Raw genomic sequence first — 27,954 nt, 5'->3', positions numbered from 1 at the left:
TAACATTTGAAACGAAACTCTGTAAGAAAAACGCCTCTATTAAACGGAAGTGATATAAGCGGCCAACAGTGATAAGGGTTATAAGGGGTTTCCCTACAAACGTGGCGTTGTTTACGAGCGAGGACTGTAACTGACAACATGTGCGGTAAGTTGACAGACGAGCTTTATCCATTTTTTTAGCCATTGCATAAAAGAAATTTGCTTCATGGTGTATATTTTTAATTTGAGCAGTGTTAAAAAGTCGTTTGATATCTCTTTAGGACTTAAATCACACGAAACAAGATGATGCATGTATCCGACATCATACTTACAACATGTACAATAATTATTAATATAGATCTACAAATTCACTTGAAGATTCAAATGAAAAACCATATTGCAGATGTAAGATTTACACGTCTAGCATGCCAAAATATCTTTAATTCATCTTCAGATGATGATGAAATATTTCAGCATCATTACATTATCCCAAAGATGGAAATAAAGTGTTTTTTGTCTCTTTCTCAAACTACATTGGCGGATTGAGAGGCGTGGGAAAGATGAAGCATCAGTCTATAGTATTCATATTTGTGTGTTTAATAGCATAAATATCGTGTCTTATAAGAGATGTTAAAAATAGAAGATTTATGTTTTTTCCTTATAAATTTCTGTAAGTCATAAAACATTTATTTTTTTTTATTGTAATTAAATACAGTAACTCCAAGTCTGAAAAGCTCACAAAATAAACTAAAGCTTTTATTTTACGCAGCTACTCATGTCTGAAAAGCTGACAAAATAAACTATCAGAATATCCACTTGGACATCTTTTTAAATTCAATTCACTTACTGTAAATCACTTTTTATTCACAAGAACTTTATTTTCGCATAATTACGCAGGACAATGTGCTCACGAAAATTTCTTTTTCACATAAAAATTATATTAGTATTCCTAAAGATTATCTAGGGCAGTAACCACAATTTGTGAAAATTTTGTCTTGCTAGTAAAGAATAAATGTCTTTCTCGCGAAAATAAGGTGTCATGAAAATTTAGTGATATACAGTAGTTCGTTAATTATCTGATAAAATAGTTCTCTGAAACACTGATGACAACACCATTTAATGCTTGATTGTATTTAAGAAATTGAAATGTGCCAGTCTAGGTTAAATATGTAAATCTTGATGCCAATTAAACAAGTACAAGTGATTATGGGACTGCTGCTCCTGTTAATTCCTATGGGATTTTTTTAAATGTACTTTTATATATTTTGGAGAAGTCTACTTTCTTTTTGACAATGTATATCTTTTAACTGCTTTGTAATGTTGGGATTGTCTAGTTTTAAGGAAAAACCCTGGCCTGACAACTCTGAAACTTGAACCTCAGGTGCTATAATAATAATAGATATATATTTATCCATAAATTCTTTTGTGACAGAAAACCTCTTCCTGGTAGCATCTATAAATAGAAGTCTTTGAAATTAAATCAGGCAGCTCTCCAGGCTTGGCTTTGGTCTACTAGGAAGTTTAAAGTGGTTGGTGCAGTTCTGACCCAGCTCACATGGTTAAAAAAATAATCAATTTAATCACTCTGCTGATTTTGAAGTCATTTTGAAAATATTTCAGACCTGTTCATATTGTTCAAGGGGACTGAACACAAAAGAAGTTAGTAAATGAAATCTCTATAGAAAGGGAAAAAAAAAAAGAAAACCAAAAAAAAAACTTAGCTTAGCAAATTTGTGAAAAATAAATATGGAAGCTATGACACCATTGATTGATGGAGGTTAGTTTGATATATTTGAAATTATAGACGGAGCACAACTTTTCCAATTTTGTGACTGAGCACCACATATTTGTTATTTTTGTGACTGAGCACCACATTTTTGTTATGTTTTCACAATATATTTTTTTTTGAAAAATCATGGAAATTCATTTAAAATCATAGTAAAAATTATGTGTAAAATACCGATCATGATATTTTTGGAAAAAAATTGTGATATGTATCGCGATACATTATTTTTGGCGATATCCACCTCTACTGAGTACCAAGTTTTGGTATGTGAGCAGCACATTCAAATAGTTTTGTAACTGAGCACCACATTTTAAAAATAAAAAATTTGACTGAGCACCAAAGTTGAATAATTTTATGAAAGAGCACCATATTTTTTTTTATTTTTATGACTGAGCACCATGCATGCAGTACTTGTTGAATATATAATTATTACTTTAATTCAAAATTTATTTTCTAATAGCAAAATTTTAATTATGCCGTTTTATTAAGTACCGGGTACAATTATTTGAAATTAATTTGATAACATTTTTCTTTTCATTTAATTATTGATTTGTTTAAATTTTCTTGCTAATACAATGTAATGCATTGCCAAGTGAGTAGATATTAATCAGTCGGTACATAGAATAGAAATTCCCATTGTACACAGGTAGGTTAAGGCTTCCCGTAGAAAATCACAGTGCACTCTGTGTCTTTACTCCTCTGAACTACCAAAATATGACGTCATAATGGAAAATGACGTCAAGTCAATGCCAACTTGACGGGGAGAGTGTCATGAATTTTACACTTTATTTCAAATTGGATGTAAAATGCTAGATAGCTTTTGCAAAATTCATGGGTCGTTAAAGGTTTTTTAAGTCTTATATGTCTGAATATTTTAAAAATACATCGCTTACGTACCCTTGATTGAAATTCAGCATGTTTAACATCCTTACAAAAATTTACTTTTGAAATGTACTCTGTTTTATACCCGTGGTTTGAGGTAGAATTTATTTTGTATGTATAAAAGAATCTGGCGAAGGTGATTAATGAGGATTAATCTGGGATTTTTTGTGGAAATCTGTAAGAAGAGATTGTGCTCTAACTGAATCTTGCTTGGGAAAAATGTGTGATGGCTTTGTTTTAATACAGATTACGATATTGTGTGGAAAATACCCTCAAATTTGTAGGTAAGTTGAATTCCTCATGATATATTTTGTACCCAAGTAATACCATGATTTTTCCCAAGCACATTTCGGGTACACAAGGAAACGATGAGTTTATTTATATAACAAAATGTTAATAATTATTGTGTTAATCAGCAGCGCTGAAGCGATTTATGTGAAGCACTTCAAAAAATTATAAATGACCGTCACGTGATTAACAAAGTCATGTGATATCATAACAAACATGTTAATATAAAGCCGAGGGAATCCCTCTATTATATTAAATTGGAAGTACTAAAGTACAAAACTTATAAATTAAAACCAAAATCGACCTCGCAGTGAAATGTTATGATTTGAGCGCATTTTAAAGCTTCGGGAAGCCTTAAGGAAGCTCTAAACACTGCACACTAAAGAGTACTATTTGTAGGGTAGTTTTATTGAGTTAGAGTGATCTGCCCTTAGAAGAAAAATAGAATAAATGGGAATCTACAGTTAATGACACAATTTGTTATGAATTAAAGTATTCTTAATGTTATGTTAGACCAAGATTAAGTAATTGAGTACATCATTTCCATTAATTTTTCCGATGTAAGTAAACAACAGTGATTTCTGTTCACAGATAGTTCATTGTCTTTGAACATTTTTCCTGAAGAAATAGGGCAGGTACCCTATGTTGAAAATGAACTAGATACACTGAATATGTGCACCTTTATATGAAATATTTATCTCAAAGCCCAAAAAGCATTTTTGATTAGTGTTTAGAGCTTCCTTAACATAGCTGCGTACAGTAAAGACATGCAGTTACCACCTCTTCTTTTTAAATACCCATGCAACATTATGTAAATATTTAATCTGAAGACCTATCACAGTTGTAGTATTAATTTACAGGGACTAAGTCTTATAAAGCATGGAGAGAATACACAGCAATGTTTGTATAAGAGCTTTTAAGATGTGTACATGTATGCACTCACATTTTGAAGCAGACTTGCTGGTTATAACTAAATGGTCATCTACATGAGTTCATGTACCTCAAAATGCTGGAGGGCTTGACAAATTGACACCTGGGAATTAAAATATCAACCTGTAAAAATACCACTTTTTTGAAGAAAATTATAATTGAGACATCTAAATAGGCTTGATCTATATCACTTTTGATATAATCACAGTGTATTCTAACTATCTCTTTGGCTATATGATTTAAAAACCGTATTTTCACCCATTATTTTTGTTGTGAGACAAAAGAACTATTCCATGCTGGCAATAGCCTTGATCTTCTCATTGTATGGTGCATCTGATACCCATGTTAAAACCCACTGCATCATTTTCCAAGAAAATTGATAAGGATTGAGGGAGACATGAGTTTATTGCATTAAAGATTATCTCTCCAGAATGTCTTATTGTCTATCTATAAAGCCTCCCTCTTATGGGACATTTTCTCAGAAAAATTTATCTGCTTTTGTGAATTATCCGACAATAGAGAGATAAGCGTAGGGAAAAAAGGCTTGAATTAAAAGATTTCAATACTTGTCCCTAAAAAAAAGATGATGCATACAGTTAAAGAATTTTATGACTTAAGTTGCATGTGTTTACGAGACACCTGATCATACCTGTGCATTGTATTCTGTAACATCTATGTAATTCATGAATAATGAACACTGTTAATCAAGGGTGTGGGTCATAATTAATAGCACCGTAGTTAAGGACAGTGCTATTTTCATTTTCGTCAATGAGGGAGCAGTTTAAAACAATCTTAACAAATTACGTAAAACTGATCGCTCAAAATATTCCCAGACCTTAATGCGTAATGGAAGAGGATTGACCACAAAGACTGACTTTCAGTGTAAAAACTTTATTTCATTGAAAGTATAAATTCTTATGTAACAATTAAGCTTGTTACAAGAATAAATCATTATATTCAATTTAATTTGTTCTTTTCTTTTCCTCTCTATTGTGCAATGATAATGAATTTTAGATTAATAGACTTTGTAGAAAGCTGCTCTTGGTAGTATCTATTATACAGTGTTCAGGTGATTCCAAATTAATTAAGGACAACACAGGTACATGTACAAATAACTGATTTAGTGGACAGGTGCAGGCATAGTATTTAGGGAGAATGAAAAAAGAAATAAGGGCTTACAGAAAATGATCAGAATAAAACATTCTTATGTATAATTATAAGGGATGATGACAATGAAGATCAATCTTACAACAGCTGGTCTATAAAGTAAAATAAATCTTCCCTATTTAATTGTACACAAACATCATATCCTTTTAAAGATCTATAGCCACTTTTCTAGGACAAATGTTTTTCCTTTTGAAATGATCAATAATGAGAATAAAAAATTATAAACAGGTAAAAATTGACAATATCAAGGGAAAGTTGTAAAAAAACAAAAAAAAATTGGTTGTTGTAATGACATTCAGGCATGCACTTGTTTCTCACGCTAGGTATAAAATCTTAAGTCGAATGATTTACCGGTATAGGAGAATTTGAGGAAGGATCAATCAACGTGTCGTAAATTTTAAACCTGTTTTTCTGTGCTTTTTTTTTCACCTTGGTTATTCATTTATTCATTTAGGTCTGTAAGACTGTAACAGTTTGACTATATGGTGTCTGAAAATAGTTTAAGAAGACATGGTTTATTATTCATATCCGATGCATTGTAAACCTTTATCATTCAAGAGTTGGTATAAATGAAACGTTATTGTGATCTAATGATTTATGTCTGATAAAGAAGACTAGGAAGTTAGATAAGTAATCCAGTCCTGGATTCCAACATGCAGTAAAAAAAATAAATAAAGGTTGTCATTGACAACGTGCACTTAGCAAGGTTATTTGGTACTTATGTATTCTATATTGTCATCATTCAATGCAAATAATGACATAAATAATCTTCCGCATGCTTAATCACAATTCAAAAGTGCAGAAATTATCTTATTCATGCAGTAGATTACAAAATAGATGGGATTTCCCCTTATATCTTCAATAACATATTGAAAACTCTTTCTTTGGTATTTTATTTATGTGTTATTTACAGGAATATTTGCATACCTGAACTACCTGGTTCCTGCCAAACGGAAGGAAATTTTGGATATCCTTGTCAATGGATTGAAACGAATGGAATACAGAGGTTATGACTCTGCAGGTAGGTCAAGGTCACAGAATTACAAGGTTATCTAACCATATTATGAAATAAGAAATTCATTCATCTGCTTTAAGTTTGCCTAAGAAATAAGAATTGATGTTAGCAGGTAAATCATTATAGATAAACCTAACATACAAAGAAACACATTTATTTTTACAAGATTTAATCATGATGATTATTTGCAGGAGTTGGATTTGAGGGAACCAATACAAAAAATGGAGGCTTTGAACTTAAAACAATCAAACAGAAGGGAAAAGTAGCAATGCTACAGGAGGAAATTGCCCGTAAGTCAAAGCGTAATTCATACCATGGGTATCTTGCAGGTAAAAATTGTGGGATACATAATTTAGTCTTGCTTAATTCCATTCTGCTTTATTTTTAGACAGCACAGACCTTGACTTTGAGAAAGAATATGACATCCACATAGGAATTGCTCACACCCGCTGGGCCACGCATGGAGAACCAAGTCCCACAAATAGCCACCCCCAAAGGTCCGATACCACCAATGGTATGCAATTATAATGATTCTCTTATAATGAATATCAAAACGCTGATGTAACGCTAGTTGTCATGTTTCAATGCCCTGTGTTTTACTCTGTTAATTGGCATTAAATTATTTAGAGGCAGAATTTTTAATCTAACCGTATGCCAAGGGTTTATGAGGAGAGTAGCATATCAGAAACCCTTGGCTAGAGATGACAATACAGATAAATTTTGAATTATGTAAGAGGTTTGTATTTTCAGAATTCCTTGTTGTGCATAATGGCATCATCACAAACTATAAAGACCTAAAATCATTCTTGGTAAGAAAACTTTTTTTGTACTTAGTACAGTTTTCATTCACTTTCTCTTCGTTAAAGCATGTTATTTAATAAATTTTTTTTTCTTTAAATCTTAGATCTCCAAGGGATTTGAATTTGAATCTGAGACAGACACAGAAGTAATTGTGAAAATGGTCAAACACATCTATGACAAAAATCCCAGTATTTCCTTCCGAGAATTAGTGGAACTCACTATTCAGCAGCTGGTACAGAGTACAATCTATCACTTTGGACAAAATTAAGATGTTTTTTATTTCAAAACCTTTTCTTCATAGTTGTAGTAAATTGTGTAAAATGCCTTTATTATTTACAAACTGAAGCAGTGCAATTCTTTTTGTAGGAAGGGGCTTTTTCACTGGTATTCATGAGTTCTAAATATCCAGGAGAATGTGTCTCAACCAGGTATAGTGCAGTACGAGTTTTAATTGATGTGGAATGAATTATTGAAAAGGAGGCTACCCTGATACAGATCTGAACGTCATTAGTGTTTTATAGGAACAATCTGATAGCATATGTAGTGTATATTTGGTTACAAGTTAGCTGAAGACAAGAAAACACCCACTCATCAGCTAAACTAGACAATGTCCACGAAAAATAAACAGGCAATTTTAATTTATCAATTGACGTCCATGTGCTGTTTGATTTGTATAGAGATGATCTTTGTAGTGGTAGGTTAGTAGATGTTTGTTCATCAGCTGAAGTGGACAGTAAGCCTAATTTATGGCTCAGTTCTGTTTACATTGTCCCCATTTCTTTATTCTGGCAGTATATGTGTAGGTCATAAGAATGTTTACGATAGTCTGTATGCAGGGGAACATAAATAATGTCCTTGTAAAGACCAAAATCAAATTAAATTTTCTGTTTGATATAGTACATGTATAATCTTATCAAAACTCTCTAAATTCTCTACTATGTAAAGTAGAGGACAGAGTCTCTCTCTCTCTCTCTCTCTCTCTCTCTCTCTCTCTCTCTCTCTCTAAAGCTTGTTTACTAATTATCAGCTGATGCTCCATGTCTCATGAGAAACTGAATAAAATGTGTTATTTGATTCTACTTCTTCAGCAATAGCTGAACAAATAATTATACACTGCTTGAAGGACCAAAAAATGACAACTTTTTTTTTAAACAAGCTTGGTATTCTTTTGTAGACTGAGAATGTTAATGTGTGTATTTTGTGTCAGTTAGAAGTTGATCTTGTGTTGTTGATTTTTCCCCCAGGCGAGGCAGTCCACTTGTTATTGGTGTCAAGAGCAAGGCCAAGCTGTCTACAGATCACATCCCTATCCTGTATAGCAAAGGTAAACAAAATCTAAAGCAAAATAAAGCAATACTCCTCACCTCTCACCTTTTTAAATGGGAAAGAATTTTTAACATCATCGCATTATCTTGCATTTTATTTCAACACAAAACACTGTAATACAATATAAAAAGTTACATAACTACAGATAAAATAAAAACTTCAAAGACAGAGGCTACCTAAGCATGTCATGTTTGGTTATCTGTAATATCAGTAGATATGCAACACACAAAAACAGAAAAATCTGACATAGGAATTCATACCTCTTCTGTCTGTTACATACCATAAACTATTGTAAAACAATTTGGAAAGCATGAAAGTAAGAGATATATTTAAGTTGTTGTTTATTGTTGTAATTATTGTAGAACCAAATCTTTCGGAAAAGAAAGGTCTGTATTAGAATGGACAATTATTTATTACTTACATGTATAAGTACTTATATATCTATCTTGAATTATCTAGATGGTTCATTCTCCATATATTTCAAATGAGAAATTGTGATGATTAATACTTAACTCATTTAATTTTTTATTTAATTTTTAATCAGCATTCACCCATTTCTTTTGAGCTAATTGATTTATTTTAATCTATTTTTAAAAGAGAAAAACATTGCATTTTGTCAAAACAAGGTAATAGAAAAAAAATAAAGATTTCTCCATAGTAAAGGAAAATTAAGATATATTACTAATGAGGAACATTGGGGGGAAAAAAGAAACCAAAGCCTGTAGAGAAGGAGAATGAACCTGTGTATCAGTCAGTGTTGTCTCACACAAACATTTTTTGTTATTTTGCTTACCAAAGCTTGTCTTCGGGTGGGTGTAGATGATAGCTTTGGAAAATTCATGTATCAGCAAGATTATTTCAAACATAACATAAAAGACACTCAAAACATTCATTCATAGTAACACAAAGAGGACATGGGATACTTAAGTTGTTAATAATTTAAATTTTGTGTACAATTTGTCATTAAGATATTCAGATTGGTCACAGGCACCTAGAACCTTGGATCTCTCTATGTCATTTAGAAAATAGAGATCATTATTACATTTACAAAATTAAGAGAATTTAAAACTAACTACATGTATGACTTTTTTTTATTGAACACAGAATATGTTTAGTTAAAATAGTGCTCACACAATGACATACATATTTAGCACTGCAAGAGAGGCTCTATTTGACGTTAGTCACAGAAGCCATATTTGTAACCTATGCTTCATACCCCCACCATTTTCTCACTATCATCCATCTGTACAGTCCACATCCTAACTGCTTCTCACAAACTTATTTATGTATTCTTGTAGAAAGGTCCTTTATGGTCGATCACATAAGTAGACTACAACTGTTTGGTAAATGTTCGCTTGCATTTTTGGCTTTGTTATTTTTTTGAAATATTTTTTTTCAATTCACATACCACTCCGTTTCAATTTATTCACTCCATAGAAATAATTCCCCCAAAAAATTCATGTTTAACATAACGATGATGAAATAAAAATGGAGATGGAAACTAAAATTAATGGCCCTAGAAGGTGTTATGCATGTATTTTCTTGTATATGTGTACAGTATTACAACAAAAAATATAACCAATAAGCATGAAATATAACGGCATCCAAACTGAATGCTTATGTACAGGAAATTCAGTGGGTGGTATAGATAAAAGATTACCTAGTAGTATAAACATGTGTATATCTATAGAATTTCCTTGTATTATAGATGAATGAAGTAATAATTGAGTATTTAATCTAACCACTGAGTAAGGGTGGGAGGGGTCAAGTTCGAAATTGTAGAATTTGGGCACTATAACATTTTAATTTTTTGTGCATTATAATTTATTATAAATTAATATCTTTGATAAACTGAGCATGTAGTAAGTTCTATACAGACTGTTGATGGCTTGTGATTTATGCATGCAGGAGGGGACCTGTCCACAGATTCGTCAGGTAGTGAATATTGATTTCATTGCCGCTTTATAATTCTGTCTGGCATGGCTTCTCTCTTAAACAACAGCAGCAAAACAAGCATTTTTTCTGTCTTTTTCACTTAAAAGAAAGTTGAACAAGATAAATATATCACTAATAACCATTGTGTTTTATAGAGTGTAGCTGGTTTTAAATGCTTTCTTAAAAAAACATGTTTGAGGGAGATGTTTGTAGTTATAATATTTAGACTTTTTCAGCATCTTGTAAGCCAGAAAGGGATAAATACATACTGAGTAAGAAGTGAAAATATGAATGTTGCAGCATAGTATTTTTTTTAATTGTTTCTCACAGTTATTTGTAAATATTATACATTTATTGACTGGGTTCGAGGGCAACATGCGTTTTGTCGGACCCAAGAACCAAACTGTTTGCTGAGGCCGTTAGGCCGATGGCAAACAGTTTGGTTTGAGGGGTCGACAAAACGCATTTTGCCCGAGAACACAGTCAAGAAATGTTTTGTTATACCTTTTATTTATTTATTTTATTATCTTTTTTTGACATACATGACTGTATGTTGAACACCAACGAATGCAAATGAGATTTAGCTGACCCCGCCCATTATGTGATGTAAGCGGTCCAACATCTCATCGACAGGTCCAATATCTCACTCCGTGGTCAAACATCGATTTTTTTTAATGCCCGCTCAGTAAAACATTGGAAATATTAGACTTCTATTAGTATTGATTTATATAGAAATAAATTTTTAAAGGTATAACAAATATAATTATTATTATTTGTAAATAAAAAAGTCAACTGATTTTAAGAATAATGCAGTAAAATATTTATACAGTGTTTTCCTTAATTGTAATCACTGCAAAGGACAATATACATTTGAAAACATAATAATTGTAATGAATAAACAAATATGATATTCACAGAAACTTAAAAAAAAAAAGGTGTGTATTTTTATGATACACAATTATTTAATGTCTGATCAGTCAGGGGACCAAAATATTTTTCCCGAGGTGTTGGGAAAAGCTCAGTGCGTTCTATTGTCTGGGGCCAATAGCCAAGGTAAATAGGACATATTGACCTGTTCCCAGGATTGAGCGAAATGTTCAGATCTATTTACTGATCAGGCAATAGGCCTTGATAAGAAAGAATTTCTAGATTCCCCTCTCCCGCCAGCTCCGATTTTACCCCAGTCACAATTTTTTTTGAAATTTCTATTTTATACAATAAGAACCACGAACATACCTTTTTTTTAACATCTTGATTGGTATTCAACTTTCGTTTTTAATCCCAGATGTTAGTGTGATTTTGACAGCTGACAGAATGGTGTTTACAGTGTAATAGATCACAGGTCTGATTGACTGGCAGTGGCATAGATCTCGTTGAAGTTACTTAAATAATTAGAACTGATGAATATATATACAAAATAATCAAAAATACTTAAATATTTAATGAACAACAAAATCGGTTGAATTAAGGAATAAAGGCTTTATTATTTTTAAACTTGTATAAAAGTTGCATGAAAGGATGCTTATATTAACTAGTATCACTGTCTACTGAATTTTGAATGAATGACCAGGTTAAAGATTTTAAGCAGATCCATTCTTCATTTGGACAGATGATGATGTATGAAGAATACATGTACTAGATAATGTATTGTGCTCACATACTACCTATAGCTGATTACAAATATTTTAAATAATGGAACTGGTTTAAAAATGATATTTTGAATAATCCATTGGATATATGTTTCTCAATTTTGCAGGTGTAGTAATTAAAATGTTGTGTGTGCATATTTTTACACACATTTGTACATGTGGCCCATCTTGTATACTGCATGTTGCAACTTTTTGTATAACAGTGTTGTTAATGATTAAAAGCAATATATAAATTCTTTTTTTGTGAGTAAATTGCACAGGTATATTGGGTTTAGGACAGACCTTCAAAGTTTGGCTGTACAGATAATAGACTGGCCTATACATGTACATGTATAACTCACATGACATTTTTATATTTCCCCATTTCCTATACCTAATTGATTCTAATAAATTGAGCATGCTTGCTTTTAAAACCTGTGTAACCAGCCAGTACATAAGCTATGAACAGCAATTTTTTTTAACAATTAACCCAAGGCAAGAACTTAAATGAAGCTTACTGATTTTGTCTAAGATTGTGGCAATATACACTCTATATACTGTCTAAAGTACAAACTAAAATTTTAAATATTTTCAAGGTTATACAATGTCTTTATGAGTTGACAGCTTAAAATCTGGGTAATATTTCAAGCATCTTGGGGTAGACCTGTAATTAGTTTTTCTTTGTTCAAATTCAGGAAGTAAAAATACATTTTGTTTGGATTATGTACATACTTAACAATTCAAAAATTTAAAGGGAAAGATTAGGGAAAAATTGTAAGAAGTGAAGTCCAAGTAGAGTAAAAAAAAAATCCCATGGAAAAGGTTACTTAATTGACAGACAAAACAAACAGGATTTAAAAAAAAAAATTTCTAAGCTAACGACTCAGATGAAATGTGTGTTCTGAACCATTAGAAGTAAAAATTTTAATGAAGAGAAATACATATCTGTATATGTTAACAGTCAAACTTGATTCTAGAAAGAGTATGTGTCAGCTAAAGCTCATATTTAATTAATAACTCAAAAAAGAGATGCATGATCAAGAAGAAAATTATCTTTAAACTCCCCTGCATATACAGTCGAACCTCATTATTTCAAACTCGAAAGGACCTAGAAAATACTTCAAGATTACCGAGGATTCAAGATATCATATACAGGGTAAAATACTTAAAGCAATATGAGCTGCAACTTTGATGTCGGAAATTTTTGTTGCAATATTGTAAATAACTATTTCAATGACAGAAAAAAAAGAACGTTTATAAACTTTTCTTGTTAATATTATCAATGGAAAAACTAATTTTAAGCTTTGATTGAAGCAAAATTAAATTATTGTCATCCTGTACAATATTGATTTCTTATATAATACTATAAATTCCATTGTACAGAAATCTTTCTTTTGAAACAATTTAATACTTTAATTCAGTCTAATTGATCATAAAGGTTTAAGTTATGTACAGATTTATCATATTAGCACATTTAAACAGCAAAATAAAATTCTCAAAAATGCAGCTCATATTGCTTTAAGGAATAAGCATTTGGGACTTCAAAATGACTTCGACATATCCATGGTATTTAAGATATCCCTGTTCGAGATTTTGAAGTTCAACTGTATATATATATATATATATATATATATATATATATATATATATATATATATATATATATATATATATATATATATATATATATATTAACAATCAGTTACTGGTACAATGATACTAACAACAGCTAAAACTGTAAAATTGCACTCGAACTGTTGACAGCTTGTGATTTATGCATGCAGGAGGGGACCTGTCCACAGATTCGTCAGGTAGTGAATATTGATTTCATTGCGGCAGCCACTTTATAATTCTGTCTGGCATGGCTTCTCTCTTAAACAACAGCAGCAAAACAAGCATTTTTTTCTCTTTTTTTGTATCAAATTAAAGTAGAATGTATTTATTTATATCTTGAAAGTAATATTTGTGACTGTAGTGTGTAGCTGCTTTTTACAAAATACAAAGTTTAAGGGGAAAACTTTTACAATTTTAATTACAAAACATCCCTTGGAAATAATACATCTTTATATTACCCTTACCACCTGCTTAAGGAGTTCATGTCTCCCACTTGACTCAATACGCAAGAGCATGCTCTACGTATAAACAATTTCTAAAATGAGGCAAGCTTTTTACAAACAAGTTGATGAAACAAAGATTTCAGTCTTGTTCGAAGTCAACGTTACGCAAGTTCTATGGTTGATTCAATGATCTTGTCAGCAAATACAGTCTATCATTTAGTTGAATGCTGAGTGACATTTTTCATACTAATTATTAAGCCATTATTTATACATTGAATTTTCTATGGATTTTTCCATTTGCCCAATCATGACAAGGAACATGTCAGGTGTGACCAGTCGACAGAGGATGCTTACTCCTCCATGGCACCTGATCCCACCTCTGATGGGATTTGCTCTGCTCCTGATTTATATAGTTTCAATGGACTTTTGAGCTTGATTACTGTTCGTTATCTCCATATTTCATTATATTTGTAATAGTGAGTAATATGTAAAATTAGGGCATTTCTTCTCAAAAAGTAGATTATCAGGTTCTTATGAAATCTGCTACCAAATAAATCTTTTATTAATTAAGTCTATGTGTAGACTGCTAAATTTTATTTTCAATTTATAATCCTGACTAAGCTGAAGGCTATTTTTAACAGTACCACCCCCCCCCCCCCCCCCCAACACACATACATAGGAAAATTAATTGACCGATGTCAAACTGAAAATTATTCAATCAGACTATTAGTTTTTAATGTAGAAGTAAGTATATACTATGTTTATGATAGATTTTTAACAATTTTTAATAGGAATTGAGAATTTAATAACTGTCTTTGATAATTAATACTGGGGATGTACAGGGTTTTTTTTTTTTTACCTTGTTATTTTTTTACTAGTAAGTGAGAGTAGAATTTAATTTTTCATCTATATAATTTTTATTTACTTATTTTTTTTTTTTTGGAGTCCTATGATTTTATGTCAGTGACTTCATTTTAAAAGTTTTAAGATTTTTATATAAATAAGAATCTATAAAAGTATTGTGTACTAAAACAATAATATTTATTAATAAGCTTTTCTGCAATATTTTACTTAAATGTTTATCTGGCAAGGGTAATGCTTACAAGTACAAAAAATAATTGATATAAATTCTAACAGACACAAGAGTTATATATTTAGATATAATGGATTCAATAAATGTTCATATTTGCTGATTTAAAAATGGAAAGCTTTTAACACTGAACTAAAAAATAGATAAGTAATTAAATAAAACCATGAAAATAAAAGTTATTGAAATTACTCTGTCAGGAAATGCTTTGGATTTTGTATTGAAATTCATTGTTAAAATATCTGTATCTTTGGGTATATTGTATACTTGTGTATGTAATTATAATATATTAAACAAAATGTACAATATATACTATATACAAAGATTATACATCTATATGTAGATTATTGTATAATGCATGTTGCATCCTCAGGCTACTTATTGTAATATGCAAATACCGGTACACTGTAAATGATAAGAAATAAATGTATTGGTTTTTTTTTTTTAAAGACATAATTAATAGATAAAGTGAAAAAAGCCAAATGAACAGTCATAATTTTGATGAATATCAATACTGATCTTGAAGCTTAGGAAAGGTTTACTATAAAATTAAGAGAAGATTGTGGTAAGTATATGTTGTTGGGAGGGGGTGGTGTATAGTGATTTGATGTGAACAGAGACACACATTGAGCAGTGGATCATTTCACCTCTCCATGGATCAGGCTATGTTTGTATCTATAGGATTATTGTGTTGATTCCCATTACATGTACACTGTATGATAGTTTCACTTAAGAGTAGTTACGCTGATTTTTTTTTTTTTTTTTTTTTTTTTTTTTTTTTTTTTTAGTTCAGAATCTTGCATTTTATAAATAATGTGGAATAAATTGACCATATATACTATTGAAAATGATCAAAGCAAATTTTTAAGTAATCTACACCTATTGAACATAACTTATGGAACAGTATATGAAAAAAATCTCACAAATAGACATTGACTGAAAGAGGTTTAATTTTATGTTCTCTATGAGTAGTTAACTAATTTAAACATCTTGAAAATAATTCAAGGATTTTAAGTAGGATTTAATTACGTGTGACTCAAGAACAAAATGCAGTAAATATTTAAGGGGGGGATCTCTTAAATAAAGAGAATTTTTAAACTAAGATCCCCATACAACTTTCTCAATTAAAAGCCTCGAGTAGATATGTGTCTTATGATTCAATTTTTCAAAGACTAAAGATTATATTTTGATTTGATTTAGATCACCGGGGGTTAATGAACCCGTCCCTCCATCACACGGACAGTACGACAGAATTCCATCCAATAGGAAACAAGGAAGTGGAGTATTTCTTTGCTTCGGATGCCAGGTAATTTGTCAATGAAAGCTTAAACAAATTAGCAAAATATGAATAAGTATACAATTTCAAACTTCTGTCTTCATTGTATAATTTGAATATGCACAAAATTCCAGTGTCTAGTTCTAAGAAAAGATGTGTATTTATTTCTGACAAACTTGTGATACTATCTGAAGCAACATAACAATAGAATGTTTTCTTTAATTTCATGAATTCAAATAGAATGCAAAGCATTAAGTTTCACATATTTAACACTAGACTACGTCTTTTGTAAAACAAATGTGGCTGGATTTACAAATGAACCATTCTCTGCCGTGGAATGAAATTTTAAAAGCTTTTAACAATCCCAGACACTAATTTTTTGTTCATTTTTTAGTCCCATATATGAACACATTGTGACATTTTATATTTAGATAGAAACTTTAATTGTAGAGCTCAGTTTCATCTTATATCATTCTTTAAATACAATTTAATCTTTTCTAATTTTAGTGCAATAATCGAACACACCAATCAGGTGATATTTCTGGAGGATGATGATGTAGCGGCTGTACAAAATGGTTGTCTTACCATTCATCGAATCAAACGTACCCTGGATGAATCAACAACACGTGAAGTGACCACCATCAAAATGGAGATCCAACAAATCATGAAAGGTATTTATACAATCTGTAATCAGTTCAACACTTCTTCTCTTATGAATGTAAATAAAGAGTGTCATTTATTAATCCCCCCTGTGCTTTAAAAGTGGGGGGGGGTATATAGTGATGGGGTGTCTTACTTCCCTCCATACATCTGTTACACTTGGAGGTAGACATCGCTTATCTGCAACTCCTATAACGATGAATAAAATTTAATGACACTTTCACAGAATTTTTATTTCTGGTATATAGTGCCATTGTGCACCCTCTATTTTATCTTTTGATTCAGACGTATATCTGGGGTTTCCCATAGCAAAACATGAACTTTGCCATTATTCTCAAATGGGAGCAGGGAATATCAGTTTGAGAGCTCAGTTCTCACAGTACTTGAAGTTTTAATTAAATTGTAAATGTTAGTTTAAAGTTCAAGGAAAATAATTTAATATAAAATTTTGCTGTATTCAATTAAGATCTCTGTCAAATCTTGTTTTGAGGTGAGAAAACCTGCATCTTAGTCTCGTAAACGTTTTACAGGAAGCTACAGCTCGTTCATGCAGAAGGAGATCTTTGAGCAGCCAGAGTCAGTGGTAAATACGATGAGAGGGCGTGTGAACTTTGACACAAATCGAGTTGTTTTGGGTGGAATCAAAGACTTTATGGTTGAGATCAGAAGATGTCGAAGACTTCTATTTATAGCTTGCGGGACGAGCTATCACAGTGCAGTAGCTGTAAGTTCTGTTAATTGAAATATGAAAATTTAGTATTGTGTTTTCATTTTAGAGAAGTGGACTCTCTTGCAATGTACAGAATGTTAGTCTCTTCTGTTAACAAAATGACTTATTTCTTTCTTTTTGAGATCTGCCTTGAAATTTAAATTATCATTGCAAAATTGTTGGTAGATCCAGATTGATCTTGTGGTAAAAAGAAAAGTAACAGCCATAGATTGTTTATTAGAAGAAACTCAATCATTTGATGAATGTTTTGTTTTCAGACAAGGCAGCTGATGGAAGAGTTGACAGAACTCCCCGTTGTGGTGGAATTAGCAAGTGACTTCTTGGACCGGCAGACACCAGTGTTTCGGGATGATGTCTGTTTTTTTATCAGCCAGTCAGGTATGAGAAAATGGCTTACATATAGACAAATGGACAAGGTAAACATAGCCTTCATTAATCAGTAAGGTATGGATAAACAAAAAACAGACAAGGTAAATTGAGACTGAAATAAGTCAACTTCAGCTATTTATATAAGGAACAGTTCACATATGGAATAGCAAAAAGAAACCCAGATAATCTTTTTGTATTTTAGTCATTCACCTTGCATTACATTGGTCGTTTCAAAGCTTGCAGGTTGTAGATTGGATGGTCATGCTGTACATTTTTTATTGTACAGTTCAAGCTTATTTGTATTTGATGATATGTAGTTTAATTTTCTATCTTTCCCAGGTGAGACAGCAGACACTCTGATGGCCCTGCGGTACTGTAAACAGCGGGGGGCATTGATTGTGGGGATCACTAACACAGTGGGCAGCAGTATTTGTCGTGAATCTCATTGTGGCGTACATATTAATGCTGGACCAGAAATTGGAGTGGCCAGTACAAAGGCAAGATATCTATCTCTAGTTGTCATTTTAACCTTCATGATCAGAAATAGAAATTTTTAGAACTTCATTAATATACAGTTTTGATTAGTGTTTAGTTTTTTTCAAATAATGAGGGTTTTCTGTAAGTTGAGGATTACATGCTTAAAATTCTTGATGGCTTTCACTGCCTCTTAAATTTATTCATTTATTCCTTTTGTATATTTTAGGCGTATACCAGTCAGTTTATCTCCCTTGTGATGTTTGCTCTTGTAATGTGTGAGGACAGAATCTCAATGCAGGAAAGGAGAAATGAAATCATTCGGGGACTCAAAAACTTGCCAGGTAATGGTGGCAATAGTATGAGATGGGGTCAGAATTTAACATAAATATTGTAACAACACTCATAAAGATGCACAAAAATAAGTAATTGTACTCCTTAAATGCAGAAAAATTACAGTAGAATTGCATTGGGAAATTTGTGATGCGAGAAGAATGCATTTATTTAAAAATGACGAAAATAGTATCAATTTTAATACATATTGAAAAGAGATTCTAGATTATCAAGAAACATAAATGGTTTTGTATGTTTTGTGAAGAAGATGTCTATAAGCACATTTCTGCTGTAGATCAAATTAAGGAGGTTTTGAAGACAGACGAACATGTGCACACTTTGGCCAGAGAGCTGTACCAACAGAAGAGCTTGCTGGTGATGGGGAGAGGATATAACTATGCCACATGTCTAGAGGGAGCTCTGGTGAGTACAAGTGTAAATTTGTTAAAACAATTTGACTTCATGTGCTTCATGCTGTTGATAATACATGCACTTTAGATTCACTGTAAATGGAATCCAGACCATTTCTTCTCTTTTATTTTAACAAGACATTAGCAAAACTCTATACATTTATGGGCTTCCATATTGGGTATACAAAGCCCACTGTCCAATACGACAACTGTGCAATCCGGCACTCTGGACTTTCCGACCTCATATTTTATTCCCCCAAAAATCTTTATAATTTATATAGAATAAAACACTGTATATTCCGACCACTGTACATTCCGGATTCCGGCGTTTTTTTCTCAACAAAACTAGATAATTACTTATGATTTCACCTGAGTAATCCGACATAATTACACTGGGGTACCGTAATTAGCCGCTGGCCAGTAAACTTGAATGTCCCGTTTGGTCACAAGATTGGTCTACTTAGAGAGTAGATAATTACATGTACATGAATTTGAAAGTGTTTATGTAAGCTTTTGAATTCCAAAAATTAGGCAATCATTTCTCTTTTGTTGTTATCAATTTTATTCTCGCATTGACAAAAAAGCATCCACACGACAGAAAATAGAAAAGAGTACATGGTATTTAGATTGCCTTTACCTTACAGATCAAATAAGATTTTTAGCTTGAAATTAAAATCAAATATGCAGTCAGAGTTCTTCATAAAGCCTTGTAATGAAAAAAAAAATGTGTACGGCGAACTACTGTGTAACATGTACACAATACACAATTTGAAGGCAGCATCTTGTCTAATGGACAATTCATTTCCGGGTTAATATACACTGAATAAAGCAAGGCTATACACATAAAAGATTTGCCGGAAGAAAACAATACCGCTTTAAGTTGCCCATTAAATTTCAAAATATTACGTCTGTTTGATTTAAATTCAATCGCAATTACAATGTTTTAGAGTTATGTCCCATTTGTATGAAAAGTCTTGTGACGGTATTAATAGCATAGTCTATGTTGAGAAATAAACAATGGCGAAAATCTGTAGAAAAAAAAAATACCACTGTGTAGAGAAGGTAGACGAAATACTTACTTTAATATCTACTGTCAGTAAGTAAAAATTAAATTGCAACATTTCGAAGCAATTGGGATTTCCATCTGTTTTGTCCATTAAAAAAATCATCATATATTACTACAGAGTTTACTAATGATATATCCATCACAAATGCTGTTTGTCAAAGAAATGCTAATCAGGTATATTTTATACAACAAAGAAATACACAATCATGCAAACACTTTGACAATTAAATACATGTGTATGTAAACCTAATGAAAAATTATTTTTTTTGTATGAAGTCATCTGATACTAATGATTATGCTCAGCAATATTCAACACTGGGTAATCCAACACACTGCCTAATCCAACATTGATTTTATTTCCCCCAGCATGTCGGATAAGACAGGTTTCACTGTATTAATATAAGTTTTAATATTTTAACACCAGTTTTTAAAAAAAAAAATGTGCTTCTTCTATCTGATGACTAAGAGATTATACTTGCTGATCCATTAGAGTTATCTCCCTCTGACTGCCTCGAGCCATTGTTAACCTCTACAACTCATAGACCCCATAATGGAAATTCACATTTTCCTGTAATTAAAATGAAATTATGATTCCTAATTGTGTAAATTAGTACATGTCAACTTGTATTTTATATTGATGATGGTGAACAAAAATTATATGTAACCCATTTACATTAATAGAAAATAAAAGAATTGACCTACATGCACTCGGAGGGTATCCTAGCAGGAGAGTTGAAGCATGGACCCCTGGCCCTAGTGGATAAAGCCATGCCAGTCATGATGGTAGTGACCAGGGACAAGGTCTATCCAGTAAGTATTGACCAGTCATCCAACTCATTTATAGACTAAAATTTTGCTAATGATTTCCACAGGAACTGGAATGATCAAGGTTGTATGTGTACCTTTTTCACTAGCATTTTGTGATACAGGAGTTGAAATGCTTGTTTGATAGTAAATTACATGTTTGTTTGTATTTTTATATACCAGCAAAATTATAGATTTGACATGCATTTTTTTTGTAGAAATGTATGAATGCTCTGCAACAGGTCAAGGCCAGACATGTAAGTATCCTTGTTACCTTAGCAACCATTCTCAATAACATAATATCAGATTTATGTTCATAAAGGAGAAAGAAAACTTTTTTTTATCAAAATGTGAACAAAGTAAGATTTTGCATTTTTAAAGATTTTTATTATAGAAACTATAGTCCATCGGATGTGTCTGTGCTTTGTGCCAGATCCTTAACTCAAGTGTAATTTTTCTCCAAGCAGGACTGCAATTATACTGAACAATCTCGTTTTATAACAAAAATTGATTGCGATTCCTTTCCAGATTGTAGTCATGACATGAGGCTAGCACTACAGACCACAAGACTCTTATCTGTTGTTCTTCTGTGTACTATACAATGTAATATCAATGTCTGTCTGACCAGTATACACGCATGTTGTGATCCTGTTTGGCTTCCATTTCTTTACAGAGAAAAAGATTGATTCTTGTCTTTTTTTTTGCAGAAAACTGGTACTGATTTGCTGTTTTCTAGTATGAAAATTTAGTGATGAAATACCATGTTGAATTCACAAGTTTTTGTTTTAGCTTTTAAAAGTAAAGCCTGAAATTTTCTCTGAGCCATCTTTAACGGTTTTTGAAATGCTTCTAGTATAAATTTGATTTGGCTTCTTCCTTGCTGAATTGAATTCTTCATGCTGGAGAGAAAATTTGTCTTCTGCATAATTTTTTTCATTGGCCTCCATTTATAACAGTATACTTTATTTACATTCAAAAACTGAATGTCAATAAGCATTGAATAACTGCATGTATTGTAATCGTGATCATACACTTGTCATAAACTCCAGATGGATTGGCTTCCAGTTATGTCCACGAAAAGCAATTATCAATGTAGACAGTTTTAACCAATAGCTTCCTTCCATGCATATTACATCACAAGATATAGACTGAGGCATGTAACCTAATGACACTGTGTTTGTTGCTAATAGAAAATAAGAATTGATGTAGACTTTCTGTAGAAATTGTCTTATTTCTCATTGTCCATGTATAAATATAGATTTTTGTCTCAGCAGCTTTATATTACTAGAACATATCCTGTCAAGCATGTTCCATTGCAAAGTAAGACTAATTTGCATGTTGTCATGACAACACTGATTATTCATTGTAGGGTAATCCAATAGTATTAGGCAATACTGATGACAAAGAGACGCAACAGCAAGCCAATAAGTTCATTGGTGTTCCGTCTACTATAGACTGCCTACAAGGCATCCTAACCATTATACCAATGCAGTTACTGTCCATGCATATCGCTCAATTGAGAGGATGTGATGTAAGATTGGTTAAGAAAGTGACCCACTATAGTCTAGAGATATCATAACCAGATTGCTGTTCTTTGCATGCTTAGATTCTATGTATTGTCTTGTATATATACTCATTCTTCTTCTGTAGACTCTCTCTTTATGACAAAATCTGTCTCATCATGCACAACTCATTTTGTTATGCAAAAAAAAAACAAAAAACAAAAAAAACAATGTTTTTCAAAAAAAAAATTAACAAAATGTCTGGTTTATGTGTCATTAGTATTTTGAGTTTTTTTCTGCAGTATAAAGTTGTGTAGAGATAAGACAGACATTGTATGTGTGTAGTGCTTGTCTAGTGTCCGCAGGCTACAAAGGGCAGTGCATGTGTAGTGAGTCCATATTTAACACTATCTCATCAACTGGTATCCTTTTAGGGGCGTCCCGTTTTACTTTGTACCAAGGGAGACACAGAAACACAAAAGTATGCATATAATTATGTGGAGGTTCCCCCAACGGTAGATTGTCTTCAGGGGGTACTCACCGTAATCCCCATGCAGCTGCTCTCTTTCCATATAGCGGTACTGAGAGGATATGACGTAAGAGAAGTTATTGCATGTGTTTTGTTTTTTATCACCTCTCAGAATTTAGAATATGAAGAAATGTCCAACTTTTCTGGGTATTTTGTAAGAAAGCATCTACTACTGAGCTTTCCTATTCTCTGAATTTCATAGCTTAAAAATAAGATATTTGCATATTTATAAGTGAATGAAGGAATTTGTGAAGTTGTTTTACATTGATTTGCATTTTCATTAGAAGCTATTTAATTTGTTTCTTACTATCTCTTTCTCTTTAAAATTTGTATTTCCCTTCCACACATGCACATTTCACTAAATGTTTCTTTTTTTAATGGGTTGAGCTTTGAAATGGTTTTACGTTACATTTATGTAGCTTACTTTTTGAATACAAAAAGAACTTAAGCCTAAAAGCAATGGTTGGTCCCATGGTATCTGTAGGGAGCTAGATACACCATTAATCAAAGAGCTAGTATGGGGTTTAGCAGCTGTATGCATATTCTAAAGCTTTATTGGTGAAAGCAGGTGATGGAATTTAAACTTGGAAAATGAATTCTCCACTACTTAATAGGGAACTCAATTTATATTGATAAATTCTCTATTTTCTCAGTAGCCATAAGGTCTATTTTTAGTTTATCATATTTTAATACACTAATAATTTGAACATAAAGTAAGTGCAAAAGGAGTTTGGTTAATATGCAAGGTTATACCTATTTGAAGGCTTTAAGTATAGCCATAAATATGTATTTATATTTGTATTGCTCTTATTTAATCTAATTAGGAGCTAGGCTGTTATGAAGTGTCCTGTAAAACACTGCTACACATATTTTGTGTATATTTTTGCAAGCACATCTCATTTCAATAATCAATAAGTGTTTTTGATTGGTGTGATATTAATTTTAACTTTTTTTTTGTTTAACTGTTCTCATACTGTTTCACCTACATGTACTATAGTGGGTTATAATTTATAAATTAAGGTACATATATGTTTGTACAAGATAAATATAATTCACATGTACTAGTATAGACAGAAAATTTACTTAACTAAATGAGCAGAGAGAAAATCACTTAAATAAGTTTCAGGGAAAAAAAGAAATGTGGAAAAAAATATTTTAATTGATTTTATTTAGCAATCAAATACACGCATGATAAAAGGACAAACTGTTTAGAATCGCAAAAATTTCAGTATCAGCTTCATTTTAGGGAGTGATTAATAAGAATGTCCGCATTGCTATTTAGATGACCAGAGTCTCTAATCTCTAATGGGTAACCTAGTGGTATCTTTATGTCTATCCGCATAATAACATGGTTAAGTTCCTCATTAGAACAAACTTGCCTCGAAGCATTCTTATGGGATGGGATATAATTAAGAAATAGTAAAAAATAGCATGAGGTCATTTAATTATCTCCTTCTCAAGAACTTGGAATCAGAAATGACAAGACTTAAATGAAAGCATCTTCATGTGATGGAGATTCAGTTTAACCCAGGATGGGGCTTCAAAAGAAAAAGTTAACATAAATATACAAAGAAAATATCGAAAAATCTCCTCACAATCTACAAGGGAAGATAATGTAGGGAAGAATATTTGTTCAAATCATGGTCTGGCCAGGATGTTGCCACAAAGAAGTCAAAATTTTTGAAAAAAAAAAAAATAATATAGGACATTCTTCAAAAATTTCTTTAAGATAGACAAGACTGTAAATGCAAACATATTCTTGTAACTGATATTCAGATTTGTTCAAACCTGCATGCTCCCAAGAGGAGATGGTGATCGAATTGCTAGAGGTCAATTTAAACAGGAAAAACTTGGAGTTTTCTTGAAAGTAACTAGGGTACCAGTGTACCAGTTAATGGTATTGAATTATCATGCAAACAACCTTGTTAATAGTTTAGAATAGAATTATCTGAATCCTGACCCAAAGGATAAGCATGTGAACATTAGTGGAGGGGTGAGGCTGTGGGTAATGCTTACTAATCTAATATTTAGAAATATTTTTTCTCAAAACTTCTAATGAAGAACAAAACAGCTACAATTTGTCATATAAGTACAAAAAAACCTCATTGTGTAGAAGGCCCTGCCTCAGGAAGAAGTTGCAATATGATACTCTGGAAGTCTCTTAATAATAAAGTCACAAATAAAATGAGGTTGATTTATAATTATATCTAACCCTAACCTTGTTTTTCAGACAAAATTACACATTTAACTCCAAGATACGAATTACTGAGTGAAAAAAAATTCTGAATTTAATTGAAGATAAATAAACATTTCTTAATAAATTTTTATTGAAATTGAAAAGATAAATGATTTTTGCATTAAACATTTTTGATACTACAGGTGGACTGTCCGAGGAACCTCGCTAAAAGTGTGACTGTGGAATGAACGAAATAAAAAAAGGTACACAGCACGACGTCTACGGTTCTGAATGAGCTCATCATGTGCTTAATTAAATAACTTTTTTATTTATTCTATGGAAACATTTCTGTCTTTCTTGGGGAGGGAGGTTTTTGATTTTTCTCTGATTTGGAAAGTTAAAAAGTAAAATGAATGTGCATGTAAATATGGCATGACCTAGGGTATTTTCATTTATTAAAATGTTTTGTTTTTCTTAAAATGATTGGACTGAACACTTGAATTCAAATTTGTTATGACTTTAAACTTTTAAATTAGTATATTCTATATTAAAAGAAATATGTTAATATTGTAAGGATAAGGACAAGTCATGCTCAACAATGATAATTTTTATTTCTTAAAAATAATGTTTTCCCATTAGTTTCCAACAAAACCTCTTTTCCATCCATTATATACTTTATTCCTTTGACCTCTGCTATTTTTGTTTATTGTTACGGGCTGTAGGGCTTTTGCAATTGTTTGTAAGACCTTGCTAGATTGCCTGCCACAGTTGAAGAAGTTAACACACTCGGTAAAGTGTAGTCATTAATTGCATGTCAAAATGCAGCTGTAAGGAACAAATTTAATAGTTTAATGAAAAAGCATGTAGAACATTATAACCATACTGTTGCTTGATCAGTAGTCAAGATAATGCATGTTTAGTACAGGTGTCTACAGAAATACACTGTTCATGATCATCTTTCATTAAATTTCAGGTGGATCGTCCTAGAGGCTTACTGAAGACTTACACATTTTAGGAAGAAAACAAGTTGGTCACAAATTAATCAAGGTCAGAGGTTAAGGTCACATTTTTTGATGACAGTGTGGGGGACCAAAAGGAATTACCATAAACTGTGTATGAAAAATGCTGTATATAACACTGTATGATTATATTGTGATGTAATTATGGAGCTTGGACACTAGATCTGCCTAAGAATTATGATTTTATGTCTGGATTCACATATCAGTATTTGTCTAGAATTCAACATATTTGTCAAATAATTTAATAACCGGTATTTCATTATATAATGTAAAAATATGTGGCATTGAACATCAACATTATGTTTTCTGAGTGGACTTTTGTAGACAATATGTTACCTAGCTATGCTGTTGCAATTTTTTCTGTTATTTTTTTTGTACGTTTCACTACATACAAGATATGTACCATTATAATCTGTTATTTTTTCCCCATTTTTGTTTTTATATGTGTATTTTATTTATTCTTTTTTCCTTTTCTTTGAATTTTAAGAGACTTTTATTATTTCCTTCATAATTTTGTTAGATCTTAAAAGAAAACCAAATATTTTACAAACTGTTTACTTATTAATATGTATTCTGTTAGATCTGTTCAATTTCTCTTGAATAAGAATTTTCAGACTTGATTGTAAAGCAAAACAAAATGTAAATCTGTTGAAATGTATAGTTTAAAAAAAAATGAAAAATACCAATATTAAAGATAAAAGAGCTTTGTTTATATGTAAACAAATGTGATGTAACTGATAATAATATGTGATAAAGTTATGTAAATTTATCACACTATAAAAAAACTCTTTGATCCTATTAGATAGGAGATTTAGAGAATGTTTACCAAAAGAACATTTACACATGGCCTATATTTTTCTTCATCTGGTTTTCCTAATAGACAATCTTTTGACATGATCACCATGCATGGCCTTATAAAGTAACTAGTCTTTAATGCAAAATCAGGAAAATTTAGATGCATTTCTTTTAGTATTTGGCAAGGGATGCTATGAATTTTTTATTCCAATTGGAGAGCTTTTGTAGAATGAAGATGTATCAAAATCATTTACATATAATCGTATTTCAGTATAAATAATTAAAATCAGGTCAACAGTCAGGGTTTGTTCGACAATCAGAAAAAAACTCAACAAATTTTGGATAGTACACTATCTCTATGTTACCTTTTAAAGTAGCCAGTGTACACTGTAGTGAGAATCGTATTATTTTTCTTCAGAAATTTCTCTTTAACCTCAGTGTACATTTCCTTGTGTACTGAATATCTTTAGAGGTTGATTTATTTTGATTCAGTTAAAACTGATTATGTAGTTGATCTTATTATGATTTATGGGAGATATGCATCACTATATATTGTGTTAAAAATTATCATAGTACATGTAATTATATATTGCTTACCCTGTGGGATCTGCTGTAATAAAACCATAGAATGTTTTAAGCATCTAAGCTATGTGAACAAAACATTGAGGGAAAATACAGGATAAAAACACTGGTGTCTCTTTTCTTTTTGTACCCTACAATGGGGCATGGAATATTGTAACCTACAACGGGGCATGGAATAAGGATAAGGTGTGTAAATCAAAGTTCCTGACAGAAAACATAACTGTGTGAGCCTAAGGTTAAGAAAGCAGTTGTGTCAACATTTCTCTTACAGAAAGGACTATATTCTGTAATGACCAATACAGTAAAACTCGCTTATAATTGAATTGTCAGGGACAGATGATTTTAATT

General features: G+C 31.6%; 1 protein-coding gene across 8 annotated transcripts; it reads left to right on the top strand.

The window, feature by feature from the left end:
- The first annotated feature begins 5 nt into the window (after positions 1–5).
- Positions 6–27,713, top strand: LOC133200212 (glutamine--fructose-6-phosphate aminotransferase [isomerizing] 1-like). Of its 8 annotated transcripts, XM_061336019.1 has the most exons (23): positions 6–145; positions 5,946–6,053; positions 6,239–6,337; positions 6,436–6,561; positions 6,798–6,856; positions 6,952–7,080; positions 7,215–7,276; positions 8,093–8,172; positions 8,537–8,560; positions 10,083–10,109; positions 13,522–13,548; positions 16,082–16,187; positions 16,665–16,828; positions 17,348–17,541; positions 17,805–17,925; positions 18,256–18,413; positions 18,620–18,734; positions 19,019–19,146; positions 20,881–21,009; positions 21,222–21,260; positions 22,940–23,101; positions 25,414–25,473; positions 26,184–27,713. In XM_061336019.1, exons 1-22 carry the CDS (start codon positions 139–141, stop codon positions 25,456–25,458), a joined length of 2,109 nt encoding a protein of 702 aa, XP_061192003.1. In that variant the 5' UTR covers positions 6–138; the 3' UTR covers positions 25,459–25,473; positions 26,184–27,713. The 8 variants fall into 8 exon arrangements, with proteins under 8 accessions (XP_061192003.1, XP_061192006.1, XP_061192005.1 ...); XM_061336022.1 differs by lacking the exons at positions 13,522–13,548; positions 22,940–23,101 and adding an exon at positions 22,373–22,534; XM_061336021.1 differs by lacking the exons at positions 10,083–10,109; positions 13,522–13,548 and adding an exon at positions 9,473–9,517.
- Positions 27,714–27,954: the final 241 nt, after the last annotated feature.

The sequence above is a fragment of the Saccostrea echinata genome, unplaced genomic scaffold, assembly GCF_033153115.1.
Source record: "Saccostrea echinata isolate AGI-Se365-2 ecotype Australia unplaced genomic scaffold, CSIRO_AGI_Sech_v1 ptg000037l, whole genome shotgun sequence".
Taxonomy (NCBI): Eukaryota; Metazoa; Mollusca; class Bivalvia; order Ostreida; family Ostreidae; genus Saccostrea; species Saccostrea echinata.
This window is presented reverse-complemented; position numbering and strand designations above follow the sequence as displayed.